Here is a 19,074-nt window from a genome sequence, read left to right as displayed (position 1 = left end):
CGAAATGACACAGAGTTGAGGATTTCCAAAATCTTATAAGGACCGATGAAACGAGGCTTGAACTTAGGAGAGGAAACCTTCATCGGGACATAACGAGAAGACAACCATACCAAATCCCCCACACGAAGTCGGGGACCCACACAGCGACGGCGGTTAGCAAAGCGCTGAGCCTTCTCTTGGGACAACGTCAAATTGTCCACCACATGGTTCCAAATCTGCTGCAACCTATCCACCACAGAATCCACCCCAGGACAGTCAGAGGGTTCAACCTGACCCGAGGAAAAACGAGGATGAAAACCAGAATTGCAAAAGAAAGGTGAAACCAAAGTAGCAGAACTAGCCCGATTATTGAGGGCGAATTCAGCCAATGGCAAAAAAGTCACCCAATAATCCTGATCAGCAGAAACAAAACATCTCAAATAAATTTCCAAGGTCTGATTAGTTAGTTCGGTTTGGCCATTCGTCTGAGGATGGAAGGCCGACGAAAAAGACAATTCAATGCCCATCTTAGCACAAAAGGACCATTTTAGAAAAACAATCACAAACCACCCAGATGACAGACATCCTCTGAGAGACAGGAAGATCCGAAATAAAATCCATGGAAATATGCGTCCAAGGCCTCTTCGGGACAGGCAAAGGCAAAAGCAATCCACTGGCACAAGAACAGCAAGGCTTGGCCCGAGCACAAATCCCACAGGACTGCACAAAGGAACGCACATCCCGCGACAAGGAAGGCCACCAAAAGGACCTCGCCACCAAATCCCTGGTACCAAAAATCCCAGGATGACCCGCCAACACCGAAGAATGAACCTCGGAAATAACTCTACTGGTCCATCTGTCCGGGACAAACAGTCTCTCCGGTGGACAACGGTCAGGTCTATTGGCCTGAAACTCCTGCAACACCCGTCGCAGATCAGGAGAGATGGCAGACAAAATCACCCCCTCTTTGAGGACACCAGTCGGTTCAGAAACTTCCGGGGAGTCAGGTACAAAACTCCTAGAAAGGGCATCAGCCTTCACGTTTTTCGAACCCGGAAGATATGAAACCACGAAATCGAAACGAGAGAAAAACAGCGACCATCGAGCCTGTCTCGGATTCAACCGTTTGGCAGACTCGAGATAAGTCAAATTCTTGTGATCCGTCAAGACCACCACACGATGCTTGGCTCCTTCAAGCCAATGTCGCCACTCCTCAAATGCCCACTTCATTGCCAACAACTCACGATTACCAACATCATAATTCCGCTCGGCAGGCGAAAACTTTCTTGAAAAGAAAGCACATGGTCTCATCACAGAGCCATCAGAGCTTCTCTGCGACAAGACAGCCCCTGCTCCAATCTCAGAAGCATCAACCTCGACCTGAAAGGAAAGAGAGACATCGGGCTGGCGCAAGACAGGAGCCGAAGAAAATCGACGTTTCAGCTCCTGAAAGGCCTCCACGGCCGCAGGAGACCAATTCGTCACATCAGAACCCTTCTTGGTCAAATCCGTCAAAGGCTTAACCACACTAGAAAAATTAGTGATGAAGCGACGGTAAAAATTAGCAAAACCCAAGAACTTCTGAAGACTCTTCACAGATGTAGGTTGAGTCCAGTCATGAATAGCCTGGACCTTGACTGGATCCATCTCAATAGTAGAAGGAGAAAAAATAAAGCCCAAAAAGGAAACCTTCTGGACTCCGAAGAGACATTTAGAGCCCTTCACAAACAAGGCATTGGCACGCAGGACCTGAAATACCATCCTGACCTGCTTCACATGAGACTCCCAATCATCAGAAAAGACCAAAATATCATCCAGGTACACAATCATAAATCTATCCAGATACTCTCGGAAGATGTCGTGCATGAAGGACTGAAACACAGAGGGGGCATTAGAAAGCCCAAAAGGCATCACCAAGTACTCAAAATGGCCTTCGGGCGTATTAAATGCTGTTTTCCATTCATCGCCCTGCTTTATGCGCACAAGATTATACGCTCCTCGAAGATCTATCTTGGTGAACCAACTGGCCCCCCCTAATCCGGGCAAACAGATCGGACAACAGTGGCAAGGGGTACTGAAATTTGACCGTGATGTTATTTAGATGGCGATAATCTATACAGGGTCTCAGAGAACCATCCTTCTTGGCCACAAAAAAGAACCCCGCACCCAAAGGGGACGCGGACGGGAGAATATGCCCCTTCTCCAAGGACTCCTTTATATAACTCCGCATAGCGGCATGTTCTGGTACAGATAAATTAAAAAGTCGTCCCTTAGGGAACTTACTACCAGGAATCAGATTTATAGCACAATCACAATCCCTATGAGGAGGTAGGGCACTGGATTTGGGCTCATCAAATACATCCTGGTAGTCCGACAAAAATTCAGGGACTTGGAGTGGAAGAAGCAATTGACACCAAAGGAGCATCGCCATGAATTCCCTGGCAACCCCAACTTGACACAGACATTGCTTTCCAATCCAGCACTGGATTATGAGCCTGCAGCCATGGCAGACCCAACACGACAACATCATGCAAATTATGTAGCACAAGAAAGCGAATCACCTCCTGATGTGCAGGAGCCATGCACATGGTCACTTGAGTCCAGTACTGAGGTTTATTCTTGGCCAATGGCGTAGCATCAATTCCCTTTAGTGGGATAGGGAATTGTAAAGGCTCCAAGATAAAACCACAGCGCCTGGCAAATGACAAATCCATCAAATTCAGGGCGGCACCTGAATCCACAAAAGCCATAACTGGGTAGGATGACAGAGAGCAAATCAAAGTAACAGACAAAATGAATTTAGGTTGTACAGTACCAATGGTGACAGACTTGGCGAACCTTTTTGTGCGCTTAGAACACTCTGAGATAACATGAGCAGAATCACCACAGTAAAAGCACAACCCATTCTGACGTCTGTGGTTTTGCCGTTCAACTCTGGTCAGAATCCTGTCGCATTGCATAGGCTCAAGTTTCTGCTCAGAAAATACCGCCAGATGGTGCACAGGTTGCGCTCCCGCAAACGCCGATCAATCTGAATGGCCAAAGACATTGACTCATTCAGACCCGCAGGCGTGGGGAACCCCACCATAACATCTTTAAGGGCTTCAGAAAGACCCTTTCTGAAAATCGCCGCCAGGGCGCACTCATTCCATTGAGTGAGCACAGACCACTTCCTAAACTTCTGACAGTAAACCTCTGCTTCATCTTGACCCTGAGAGAGAGCCAGCAAAACCTTCTCTGCTTGGTCTACCATATTTGGATCCTCATAAAGCAATCCAAGCGCCAGAAAAAACGCATCCACATTTAGCAATGCAGGATCTCCTGGCGCCAGAGAGAATGCCCAATCTTGAGGGTCACCACGTAACAAAGAAATAACAATTTTAACTTGCTGAACAGAGTCACCAGAGGAGCGAGGTCTCAGAGAAAGGAATAACTTACAATTATTCTTAAAGTTCAAAAACCTAGATCTATCTCCGGAGAACAGCTCAGGAATTGGTATTTTAGGCTCTGACATAGGACTGCGGACTACATAATCCTGAATGCCCTGTACCCTTGCAGTGAGATGATCCACACTAGAAGACAGACTCTGAATGTCCATATTAGTAGCTGCATACAGAACCACCCAGAGATTAAGGGGAGGAGAGAAGCTAAACACAGTGCAGAAAAAAATAAATAAATAAATGACTTCAGGATTTCTCTTCTCCCTCTTCTGCTGCATTAACACTTTGTGGCCTGCTGTACTGTTATGATCCGGTGGTAGGATCTCAAAACTGACCTGATACATATAACCAGAATGTTAGGACAAGTTCTGGGGATGTGGAAGCTAAATGACCGCAATCCTGATCCTATCCACAAACACTAAAGGCAGCTGTGGAGCGTTACCTAAAAACCTAGACGTCTCTTCAAAGCCTGAGAAACTGACTGCCCCTAGAGAGAAAGCAAAGACCTCACTTGCCTCAGAGAAATAACCCCACAGTTTTAGACAGCCCCCCACAAATAATAATGGTGAGTTAAGGTGAAAATACAAACGTAGAAATGAAACAGGTTTAGCAAATGAGGCCCGCTAACACTAGATAGACAGAAAATAGATAGGAATCTGTGCGGTCAGTACAAAAACTATCAAAAATAAACCACGCAGAGAATACAAGAACCCCCACACCGACTCACGATGTGAGGGGCGCACTCTGCACCCCAGAACTAACCAGCAAGCGAAAAATCACATAAAAGCAAGCTGGACTGAACTCATCATATACTGAGAAACGTTTTCAAGGAAATAATGAGCAAAATGAACAAGCAAACTTAGCTTCTCCAGCAGGAGACTGGTCACAAGGAATATTCAGGAGAGCTCAGAATCAGGACTGAATACACCGACAGCAGGCAACAAATGAAGGTCCAGGTGAGTTAAATAGGCCCAGCATAGCAGGAAATGAAGCAGCTGAGCCCAGCCAAGACCAGCCATATCGCTAAAGGCCACCAGAGGGAGCCCAAGAACAAACTCACACAGTACCACTCATGACCACAGGAGGGAGCCCGAGAACGGAATTCACAACACCTGTCCCTCGGACAGATCCTCCGGTATGAGACGCCCGTCCCTCGGACAGACCCTCCGGTATGAGACGCCCGTCCCTCGGACAGACCCTCTGGTATGAGACGCCCGTCCCTCGAACAGACCCTCCGGTATGAGACGCCCGTCCCTCGGACAGACCCTCTGGTATGAGACGCCCGTCCCTCGGACAGACCCTCCGGTATGAGACGCCCGTCCTTCGGACAGACCCTCCGGTATGAGACGCCCGTCCCTGGGACAGACCCTCCGGTATGAGATGCCCATCCCACGGACAGACTCCGGTATGAGACGCCCGTCCCTCGGACAGACCCTCCAGTATGAGACACCATGATAGCGACATATTGATGACCTCATAAATCACCAGATTTCATTTTTTCGGCTTCAGTTCAGTGACTTTTTCACTGGACGGATCATTGTAAGCTGCAGCGTGCAGATCCCGCACCGTCGGCCCATTACAGGGATGTCCACAGGTTTAGAATATAAGGGGACCAGCACCAGACCCTGAGGAAACTGTCAGCAAGCTGCTGCTGAGAATGGCACTCATTAACCCCTAGCAAGTAATGGTAAACTGACTGAACAGTGAGCTAGTCTGAACCGGTGCATAACCAAAAACAACTTACATAGCAAATAGATCAATGGCTGCACTCAACTGTACTAAAGCAAGGAAATGTGCGATACATGAAATGTGAATAGCATAATGGCTCGTGAAATCTATGAAAAAACACATGAGATGCTTAGCACAAGATTTGGCCAAAAATTGTGAGCCCATCCACCAAACGTCAAGGTAATCTCAGATCGGATGGGTCCCTGACCTGTCTGCCTAGTGTGAACACTTACCTCTGGCTAATAACATGGTAAAGCCTGCAGTCAGGTCAGGGACCCATCCAATCTGAGATTTCCTTGACGTTTGGTGGATGGACTCACATTTTTTGGCCAAATTTTGTGCTAAGCATCTCCTGTGTTTTTTTCATAGATTTCACGAGCCAGTATGCTATTCACATTTCTTGTATCACACATTCATTTGCAGCCATTGATCTATTTACTCATTAACCCCTAGTTACCCTCTGCTGCTCCATTAACATGCTGATGGTTTCCTGGTGAATAAAGGGTGCAGGCCCAGATATGCAAATTGCCTCTTCAGAGAGAAAGAGGACTTGAACTCTATAGTGCCACCTGTTGGAAGCAGCGATCCTACAAGTCACAATCAGCCCTTTAAGGCGTTTTGTAATATGACTAAGGATGTGTGCACACGTTGCGGTTTTGTTTGCGCTTTTTCCACTGTGAAAACGCTTAAAAAAAAAAGCTTACTAAATGCAGAATTTTGCAGAATTTCTGCAATTTTGCCGCTATATAATTTTATTGGGACGCTCCACAAAAAACGTGAGAAAAACGCAAGCAGATTTCCTGCGAAAGGAGTCCGATTTTGATGAGTAAAATTCTGCAAACATTCTGCAACGTGTGCACATAGGACGAAAGCCAGAGAGTGAGTGTGGCGCCACCTGGTGCTCATCCTGCTGCTGTGCACACTACCCTATGGCTGCGCTGGACGGTGACGGCGGTGTCTTGTCTTCCAGCCCTCGGAGTGCGAGCAGTGCACCTGTGACCTCGATGGGATCGCCCGCTGCCTGGTAGCCGACTGCGCCCCTCCGCCATGTGTGAACCCCGTGTACGAGAAGGGAGAGTGCTGCCCCCGATGTAAAGACGGTCAGTGTGCGACGTGCCAGATGCTGCAGCCATACATAGAGGTGTGAGGGGCTCGTGACAGCCCTCATAATCCAGTCTTCACATTATGGGGTCACTGCACCAAGCAGCTGTCACTCACATGTAGACACACGCAGCACACGCACCGCTCATGTCAGACACACGCAGCACACGCACCGCTCACATGTCAGACACACGCAGCACACGCACCGCTCATGTCAGACACACGCAGCACACGCACCGCTCACATGTCAGACACACGCAGCACACGCACCGCTCACATGTCAGACACACGCAGCACGCGCACCGCTCACATGTCAGACACACACAGCACGCGCACCGCTCACATGTCAGACACACGCCGCACGCGCACCGCTCACATGTCAGACACACGCAGCACGCGCACCGCTCACATGTCAGACACACGCAGCACGCGCACCGCTCACATGTCAGACACACGCAGCACACGCACCGCTCACATGTCAGACACACGCAGCACGCGCACCGCTCACATGTCAGACACACGCAGCACGCGCACCGCTCACATGTCAGACACACGCAGCACGCGCACCGCTCACATGTCAGACACACGCAGCACGCGCACCGCTCACATGTCAGACACACGCAGCACACGCACCGCTCATGTCAGACACACGCAGCACACGCACCGCTCACATGTCAGACACACGCAGCACGCGCACCGCTCACATGTCAGACACACGCAGCACGCGCACCGCTCACATGTCAGACACACGCAGCACGCGCACCGCTCACATGTCAGACACACGCAGCACACGCACCGCTCACATGTCAGACACACGCAGCACGCGCACCGCTCACATGTCAGACACACGCAGCACGCGCACCGCTCACATGTCAGACACACGCAGCACGCGCACCGCTCACATGTCAGACACACGCAGCACACGCACCGCTCACATGTCAGACACACGCAGCACGCGCACCGCTCACATGTCAGACACACGCAGCACACGCACCGCTCACATGTCAGACACACGCAGCACACGCACCGCTCACATGTCAGACACACACAGCACGCGCACCGCTCACATGTCAGACACACGCAGCACGCGCACCGCTCACATGTCAGACACACGCAGCACACGCACCGCTCACATGTCAGACACACGCAGCACGCGCACCGCTCACATGTCAGACACACGCAGCACACGCACCGCTCACATGTCAGACACACGCAGCACACGCACCGCTCATGTCAGACACACGCAGCACACGCACCGCTCACATGTCAGACACACGCAGCACACGCACCGCTCACATGTCAGACACACGCAACACACGCACCGCTCACGTCAGACACACACAGCACGCGCACCGCTCATGTCAGACACACGCAGCACACGCACCGCTCACATGTCAGACACACGCAACACACGCACCGCTCACATGTCAGACACACACAGCACGCGCACCGCTCACATGTCAGACACACGCAGCACACGCACCGCTCACGTCAGACACACGCACCGCTCACATGTCAGACACACGCAGCACACGCACCGCTCACGTCAGACACACGCACCGCTCATGTCAGACACACGCAGCACACGCACCGCTCACATGTCAGACACACGCAGCACACGCACCGCTCACATGTCAGACACACGCAGCACGCGCACCGCTCACATGTCAGACACACGCAGCACGCGCACCGCTCACATGTCAGACACACGCAGCACACGCACCGCTCACATGTCAGAGACACGCACCGTTCACATGTCAGACACACGCAGCACACGCACCGCTCACATGTCAGACACGCACCGCTCACATGTCAGACACACACAGCACGCGCACCGCTCACATGTCAGACACACGCAGCACACGCACCGCTCACATGTCAGACACACGCACCGCTCACATATCAGACACACGCAGCACGCGCACCGCTCACATGTCAGACACACGCAGCACCGCACCGCTCACGTCAGACACACGCAGCACACACAGCACACGCACCGCTCACATGTCAGACACATGCACCATTCACATGTCAGACACACGCAGCACACGCACCGCTCACATGTCAGACACACGCAGCACGCGCACCGCTCACATGTCAGACACATGCAGCACACGCACCGCTCACATGTCAGACACACGCAGCACACGCACCGCTCATGTCAGGCACACGCACCGCTCACATGTCAGACACACGCAGCACACGCACCGCTCATGTCAGACACACGCAGAACACGCACCGCTCACATGTCAGACACACGCAGCACGCGCACCGCTCACATGTCAGACACACGCAGCACACGCACCGCTCACATGTCAGACACACGCACCGCTCACATATCAGACACACGCAGCACGCGCACCGCTCACATGTCAGACACACGCAGCACCGCACCGCTCACGTCAGACACACGCAGCACACACAGCACACGCACCGCTCACATGTCAGACACATGCACCATTCACATGTCAGACACACGCAGCACACGCACCGCTCACATGTCAGACACACGCAGCACGCGCACCGCTCACATGTCAGACACATGCAGCACACGCACCGCTCACATGTCAGACACACGCAGCACACGCACCGCTCATGTCAGGCACACGCACCGCTCACATGTCAGACACACGCAGCACACGCACCGCTCATGTCAGACACACGCAGCACACGCACCGCTCACATGTCAGACACACGCAGCACGCGCACCGCTCACATGTCAGACACATGCAGCACACGCACCGCTCACATGTCAGACACACGCAGCACACGCACCGCTCATGTCAGGCACACGCACCGCTCACATGTCAGACACACGCAGCATACACACCGCTCACATGTCAGACACACGCAGCACACGCACCGCTCATGTCAGGCACACGCACCGCTCACATGTCAGACACACGCAGCACACGCACCGCTCATGTCAGACACACGCAGAACACGCACCGCTCACATGTCAGACACACGCAGCACACGCACCGCTCACATGTCAGAGACACGCACCGCTCACATGTCAGACACACGCAGCACGCGCACATGTCAAACACAGGCACCACACGCACCGCTCGTATATCAGACAAATGCAGAACACATATGTCGGACACATACAGCACACGCACCGCTCACACATCAGACACACGCAGCACATCCATGTCGGACACATACAGCACACGCACCGCCCATATATCAGACACATGCCGCACACGCACCGCTCACATGTCAGACACACGCAGCACACGCACCGCTCACATGTCAGACACACACGCAGCACACGCACCGCTCACATGTCAGACACACGCAGCACACGCACCGCTCATGTCAGACACACGCAGCATACGCACCGATCACATGTCAGACACACGCAGCACACGCACCGCTCACATGTCAGACACGCAGCATACGCACCGCTCACATGTCAGACACATGCAGCACATGCACCGCTCATGTCAGACACACGCAGCACACGCACCGCTCATGTCAGACACACGCAGCACACGCACCGCTCACAAGTCAGACACACGCACCGCTCATGTCAGACACACGCATCACACGCACCGCTCATGTCAGACACACGCAGCACACGCACCGCTCACAAGTCAGACACACGCACCGCTCATGTCAGACACACGCAGCACACGCACCGCTCATGTCAGACACACGCAGCACACGCACCGCTCTCATGTCAGACACACGCACTGCTCACATGTCAGACACACGCACCGCTCACATGTCAGACACACGCAGAACATGCACCGCTCACATGTCAGACACACGCAGCGTTCATGTCAGACACACGCAGCACACGCACCGCTCATGTCAGACACACGCACCGCTCACATGTCAGACACACGCAGCACACGCACCGCTCACATGTCAGAGACACACACCGTTCACATGTCAGACACACGCAGCACACGCACCGCTCACATGTCAGACACATGCAGCACGCGCACATGTCAAACACAGGCACCACACGCACCGCTCGTATATCAGACAAATGCAGCACACATATGTTGGACACATAAAGCACACGCACCGCTCACACATCAGACACACGCAGCACATGCATGTCGGACACATACAGCACACGCACCGCCCATATATCAGACACATGCCGCACACGCACCGCTCACATGTCAGACACACGCAGCACACGCACCGCTCATGTCACACGCAGCATACGCACCGATCACATGTCAGACACACGCAGCACACGCACCGCTCACATGTCAGACACACGCAGCACGCGCATCGCTCACATGTCAGACACGCACCGCTCACATGTCAGACACACGCAGCACACGCACCGCTCACATGTCAGACACACGCAGCACGCGCACATGTCAAACACAGGCACCACACACACCGCTCGTATATCAGACAAATGCAGCACACATATGTTGGACACATAAAGCACACGCACCGCTCACACATCAGACACACACAGCACATGCATGTCGGACACATACAGCACACGCACCGCCCATATATCAGACACATGCCGCACACGCACCGCTCACATGTCAGACACACGCAGCACACGCACCGCTCATGTCACACGCAGCATACGCACCGATCACATGTCAGACACACGCACCGCTCACATGTCAGACATACGCACCGCTCACATGTCAGACACACGCGGCACACGCACGGCTCACATGTCAGACACACGCAGCACACGCACCGCTCATATTTCAGACACACGCAGCACACGCACCGCTCACATGTCAGACACATGCCGCACACGCACCACTCATGTCAGACACACGCAGCACACGCACCGCTCACATGTCAGACACACGCACAGCTCACACATGTCAGACACACGCACCCCTCACATGTCAGACACAGGCACCACACGCACCGCTCGTATATCAGACAAATGCAGCACACATATGTCGGACACATACAGCACACGCACCGCTCACATGTCAGACACACGCAGTACACGCACCGCTCACATGTCAGACACATGCACCGCTCACATGTCATACACACGCAGCACACGCACCGCTCACATGTCAGACACACGCAGCACACGCACCGCTCACATGTCAGACACACACAGCACACGCACCGCTCACATGTCAGACACACGCAGCACACACACGTCAGACACATACAGCACACGCACCACTCACATGTCGGACACATATAGCACACGCACCGCTCGTTTATCAGACACATGCAGCACACGTATGTCGGACACATACAGCACACGCACCGCTCACATGTCAGACACACGCACCGCTCACATGTCAGACACACGCACCGCTCACCGCTCACATGTCAGACACACGTAGTACACATGCACCGCTCACATGTCAGACCCACGCAGCACACGCACTGCTCACATGTCAGACACACGCAGCATACATACCGCTCACATGTCAGACACACGCAGCACACGCACCGCTCACATGTCAGACACACGCAGCATACGCACCGCTCACATGTCAGACACACGCAGCACACGCAGCGCTCACATGTCAGACACACGCAGTACACGTACCACTCACATGTCACACTCGCAGCACACGCACCGCTCACATGTCAGACCCACGCAGCACACGCACCGCTCACATGTCAGACACACGCACCGCTCACATGTCAGACACACGCACCGCTCTTATGTCAGACACATACAGCACGCGCACCACCCACGTCGGACACATACAGCACACGCACCGCTCACGTCACACGCAGCACACGCACCGCTCACGTCAGACACACGCAGCACACACACGTCAGACATACAGCACACGCACCACTCACATGTCGGACACATATAGCACACGCACCGCTCGTTTATCAGATACATGCAGCACACGTATGTCGGACACATACAGCACACGCACCGCTCACATGTCAGACACACGCAGTACACGCACCGCTCACATGTCAGACACATGCACCGCTCACATGTCATACACACGCAGCACACGCACCGCTCACATGTCAGACACACGCAGCACACGCACCGCTCACATGTCAGACACACACAGCACACGCACCGCTCACATGTCAGACACACGCAGCACACACACGTCAGACACATACAGCACACGCACCACTCACATGTCGGACACATATAGCACACGCACCGCTCGTTTATCAGACACATGCAGCACACGTATGTCGGACACATACAGCACACGCACCGCTCACATGTCAGACACACGCACCGCTCACATGTCAGACACACGCACCGCTCACCGCTCACATGTCAGACACACGTAGTACACATGCACCGCTCACATGTCAGACCCACGCAGCACACGCACTGCTCACATGTCAGACACACGCAGCATACATACCGCTCACATGTCAGACACACGCAGCACACGCACCGCTCACATGTCAGACACACGCAGCATACGCACCGCTCACATGTCAGACACACGCAGCACACGCAGCGCTCACATGTCAGACACACGCAGTACACGTACCACTCACATGTCACACTCGCAGCACACGCACCGCTCACATGTCAGACCCACGCAGCACACGCACCGCTCACATGTCAGACACACGCACCGCTCACATGTCAGACACACGCACCGCTCTTATGTCAGACACATACAGCACGCGCACCACCCACGTCGGACACGTACAGCACACGCACCGCTCACGTCACACGCAGCACACGCACCGCTCACGTCAGACACACGCAGCACACGCACCGCTCACATATCAGACACACGCAGCACGCGCACCGCTCACATGTCAGACACACGCAGCACCGCACCGCTCACGTCAGACACACGCAGCACACACAGCACACGCACCGCTCACATGTCAGACACATGCACCGTTCACATGTCAGACACACACAGCACACGCACCGCTCACATGTCAGACACACGCAGCACGCGCACCGCTCACATGTCAGACACACGCAGCACACGCACCGCTCACATGTCAGACACACGCAGCATACGCACCGCTCACATGTCAGACACACGCAGCACACGCACCGCTCATGTCAGGCACACGCACCGCTCACATGTCAGACACACGCAGCACACGCACCGCTCATGTCAGACACACGCAGAACACGCCCCGCTCACATGTCAGACACACGCAGCACACGCACCGCTCACATGTCAGAGACACGCACCGCTCACATGTCAGACACACGCAGCACGCGCACATGTCAAACACAGGCACCACACGCACCGCTCGTATATCAGACAAATGCAGAACACATATGTCGGACACATACAGCACACGCACCGCTCACACATCAGACACAAGCAGCACATGCATGTCGGACACATACAGCACACGCACCGCCCATATATCAGACACATGCCGCACACGCACCGCTCACATGTCAGACACACGCAGCACACGCACCGCTCACATGTCAGACACACACGCAGCACACGCACCGCTCACATGTCAGACACACGCAGCACACGCACCGCTCACATGTCAGACACACACGCAGCACACGCACCGCTCACATGTCAGACACACACGCAGCACACGCACCGCTCACATGTCAGACACACGCAGCATACGCACCGATCACATGTCAGACACACGCAGCACACGCACCGCTCACATGTCAGACACACGCAGCATACGCACCGCTCACATGTCAGACACATGCAGCACACGCACCGCTCATGTCAGACACACGCAGCACACGCACCGCTCATGTCAGACACACGCAGCACACGCACCGCTCACAAGTCAGACACACGCACCGCTCATGTCAGACACACGCAGCACACGCACCGCTCATGTCAGACACACGCAGCACACGCACCGCTCACATGTCAGACACACGCACTGCTCACATGTCAGACACACGCACCGCTCACATGTCAGACACACGCAGCACGCGCACCGCTCACATGTCAGACACACGCAGCACGCGCATCGCTCACATGTCAGACACACGCAGAACACGCACCGCTCACATGTCAGACACACGCACTGCTCACATGTCAGACACACGCACCGCTCACATGTCAGACACACGCAGCACGCGCACCGCTCACATGTCAGACACACGCAGCACGCGCATCGCTCACATGTCAGACACACGCAGAACACGCACCGCTCACATGTCAGACACACGCAGCGTTCATGTCAGACACACGCAGCACACGCACCGCTCATGTCAGACACACGCACCGTTCACATGTCAGACACACGCAGCACACGCACCGCTCACATGTCAGACACATGCAGCACGCGCACATGTCAAACACAGGCACCACACGCACCGCTCGTATATCAGACAAATGCAGCACACATATGTTGGACACATAAAGCACACGCACCGCTCACACATCAGACACACGCAGCACATGCATGTCGGACACATACAGCACACGCACCACCCATATATCAGACACATGCCGCACACGCACCGCTCACATGTCAGACACACGCACCGCTCATGTCACACGCAGCACACGCACCGCTCACATGTCAGACACACGCAGCACACGCACCGCTCACATGTCAGACACACGCAGCACGCGCATCGCTCACATGTCAGACACACGCACCGCTCACATGTCAGACACACGCAGCACACGCACCGCTCACATGTCAGACACACGCAGCACACGCACCGCTCACATGTCAGACACACGCAGCACACGCACCGCCCATATATCAGACACATGCCGCACACGCACCGCTCACATGTCAGACACACGCAGCACACGCACCGCTCATGTCACACGCAGCATACGCACCGATCACATGTCAGACACACGCACCGCTCACATGTCAGACATACGCACCGCTCACATGTCAGACACACGCGGCACACGCACGGCTCACATGTCAGACACACGCAGCACACGCACCGCTCATATTTCAGACACACGCAGCACACGCACCGCTCACATGTCAGACACATGCCGCACACGCACCACTCATGTCAGACACACGCAGCACACGCACCGCTCACATGTCAGACACACGCAGCACACGCACCGCTCACATGTCAGACACACGCACCGCTCACATGTCAGACACAGGCACCACACGCACCGCTCGTATATCAGACAAATGCAGCACACATATGTCGGACACATACAGCACACGCACCGCTCACATGTCAGACACACGCAGTACACGCACCGCTCACATGTCAGACACATGCACCGCTCACATGTCATACACACGCAGCACACGCACCGCTCACATGTCAGACACACGCAGCACACGCACCGCTCACATGTCAGACACACACAGCACACGCACCGCTCACATGTCAGACACACGCAGCACACACACGTCAGACACATACAGCACACGCACCACTCACATGTCGGACACATATAGCACACGCACCGCTCGTTTATCAGACACATGCAGCACACGTATGTCGGACACATACAGCACACGCACCGCTCACATGTCAGACACACGCACCGCTCACATGTCAGACACACGCACCGCTCACCGCTCACATGTCAGACACACGTAGTACACATGCACCGCTCACATGTCAGACCCACGCAGCACACGCACTGCTCACATGTCAGACACACGCAGCATACATACCGCTCACATGTCAGACACACGCAGCACACGCACCGCTCACATGTCAGACACACGCAGCATACGCACCGCTCACATGTCAGACACACGCAGCACACGCAGCGCTCACATGTCAGACACACGCAGTACACGTACCACTCACATGTCACACTCGCAGCACACGCACCGCTCACATGTCAGACCCACGCAGCACACGCACCGCTCACATGTCAGACACACGCACCGCTCACATGTCAGACACACGCACCGCTCTTATGTCAGACACATACAGCACGCGCACCACCCACGTCGGACACATACAGCACACGCACCGCTCACGTCACACGCAGCACACGCACCGCTCACGTCAGACACACGCAGCACACACACGTCAGACATACAGCACACGCACCACTCACATGTCGGACACATATAGCACACGCACCGCTCGTTTATCAGATACATGCAGCACACGTATGTCGGACACATACAGCACACGCACCGCTCACATGTCAGACACACGCAGTACACGCACCGCTCACATGTCAGACACATGCACCGCTCACATGTCATACACACGCAGCACACGCACCGCTCACATGTCAGACACACGCAGCACACGCACCGCTCACATGTCAGACACACACAGCACACGCACCGCTCACATGTCAGACACACGCAGCACACACACGTCAGACACATACAGCACACGCACCACTCACATGTCGGACACATATAGTACACGCACCGCTCGTTTATCAGACACATGCAGCACACGTATGTCGGACACATACAGCACACGCACCGCTCACATGTCAGACACACGCACCGCTCACATGTCAGACACACGCACCGCTCACCGCTCACATGTCAGACACACGTAGTACACATGCACCGCTCACATGTCAGACCCACGCAGCACACGCACTGCTCACATGTCAGACACACGCAGCATACATACCGCTCACATGTCAGACACACGCAGCACACGCACCGCTCACATGTCAGACACACGCAGCATACGCACCGCTCACATGTCAGACACACGCAGCACACGCAGCGCTCACATGTCAGACACACGCAGTACACGTACCACTCACATGTCACACTCGCAGCACACGCACCGCTCACATGTCAGACCCACGCAGCACACGCACCGCTCACATGTCAGACACACGCACCGCTCACATGTCAGACACACGCACCGCTCTTATGTCAGACACATACAGCACGCGCACCACCCACGTCGGACACGTACAGCACACGCACCGCTCACGTCACACGCAGCACACGCACCGCTCACGTCAGACACACGCAGCACACGCACCGCTCACATGTCAGACACACGCAGCACACGCACCGCTCATGTCAGACACACGCACCGCTCACATGTCAGACACACGCAGCACACGAACCGCTCACATGTCAGACACACGCACCGCTCACATGTCAGACACGCAGCACACACACCGCTCACGTCAGACACACGCAGCACACGCACCGCTCACATGTCAGACACACGCAGCACACGAACCGCTCACATGTCAGACACGCAGCACACGAACCGCTCACATGTCAGACACGCAGCACACGCACCGCTCACATGTCAGACAAACGCAGCACACGCACCGCTCACATGTCAGACACATGCAGCACACGCACCGCTCACATGTCAGACACACGCAGCACACACACCGACCATATATTAGACACACGCAGCACACGCACCGCTCACATGTCAGACACACGCACCGCTCACATGTCGGACATATACAGCACACGCACCGACCATATATTAGACACACGCACCGCTCACATGTCAGACACACGCACCGCTCTTATGTCAGACACATACAGCACGCGCACCACCCACGTCGGACACATACAGCACACGCACCGCTCACGTCACACGCAGCACACGCACCGCTCACGTCAGACACACGCAGCACACGCACCGCTCACATATCAGACACACGCAGCACGCGCACCGCTCACATGTCAGACACACGCAGCACCGCACCGCTCACGTCAGACACACGCAGCACACACAGCACACGCACCGCTCACATGTCAGACACATGCACCGTTCACATGTCAGACACACACAGCACACGCACCGCTCACATGTCAGACACACGCAGCACGCGCACCGCTCACATGTCAGACACACGCAGCACACGCACCGCTCACATGTCAGACACACGCAGCATACGCACCGCTCACATGTCAGACACACGCAGCACACGCACCGCTCATGTCAGGCACACGCACCGCTCACATGTCAGACACACGCAGCACACGCACCGCTCATGTCAGACACACGCAGAACACGCCCCGCTCACATGTCAGACACACGCAGCACACGCACCGCTCACATGTCAGAGACACGCACCGCTCACATGTCAGACACACGCAGCACGCGCACATGTCAAACACAGGCACCACACGCACCGCTCGTATATCAGACAAATGCAGAACACATATGTCGGACACATACAGCACACGCACCGCTCACACATCAGACACAAGCAGCACATGCATGTCGGACACATACAGCACACGCACCGCCCATATATCAGACACATGCCGCACACGCACCGCTCACATGTCAGACACACGCAGCACACGCACCGCTCACATGTCAGACACACACGCAGCACACGCACCGCTCACATGTCAGACACACGCAGCACACGCACCGCTCACATGTCAGACACACACGCAGCACACGCACCGCTCACATGTCAGACACACACGCAGCACACGCACCGCTCACATGTCAGACACACGCAGCATACGCACCGATCACATGTCAGACACACGCAGCACACGCACCGCTCACATGTCAGACACACGCAGCATACGCACCGCTCACATGTCAGACACATGCAGCACACGCACCGCTCATGTCAGACACACGCAGCACACGCACCGCTCATGTCAGACACACGCAGCACACGCACCGCTCACAAGTCAGACACACGCACCGCTCATGTCAGACACACGCAGCACACGCACCGCTCATGTCAGACACACGCAGCACACGCACCGCTCACATGTCAGACACACGCACTGCTCACATGTCAGACACACGCACCGCTCACATGTCAGACACACGCAGCACGCGCACCGCTCACATGTCAGACACACGCAGCACGCGCATCGCTCACATGTCAGACACACGCAGAACACGCACCGCTCACATGTCAGACACACGCACTGCTCACATGTCAGACACACGCACCGCTCACATGTCAGACACACGCAGCACGCGCACCGCTCACATGTCAGACACACGCAGCACGTG

The 19,074-nt window shown here is 54.9% G+C and overlaps 1 protein-coding gene across 1 annotated transcript in view; it reads left to right on the top strand.

The window, feature by feature from the left end:
- Window positions 1–19,074, top strand: part of LOC143788567 (von Willebrand factor C domain-containing protein 2-like) — a 42,422-nt gene that overhangs the window by 18,948 nt on the left and 4,400 nt on the right. Inside the window, exon 2 of the mRNA XM_077278334.1 lies at window positions 6,118–6,247. Within this exon, the coding sequence (XP_077134449.1) occupies window positions 6,118–6,247 (130 nt within the window). The remainder of the gene's footprint in view (window positions 1–6,117; window positions 6,248–19,074) is intronic.

Source organism: Ranitomeya variabilis, chromosome 8 (genome assembly GCF_051348905.1).
Source record: "Ranitomeya variabilis isolate aRanVar5 chromosome 8, aRanVar5.hap1, whole genome shotgun sequence".
In the NCBI taxonomy this organism is placed as follows: Eukaryota; Metazoa; Chordata; class Amphibia; order Anura; family Dendrobatidae; genus Ranitomeya; species Ranitomeya variabilis.
Note: the sequence above shows the minus strand (reverse complement) of the source record. Positions and strands in the feature narration are given on the sequence as shown.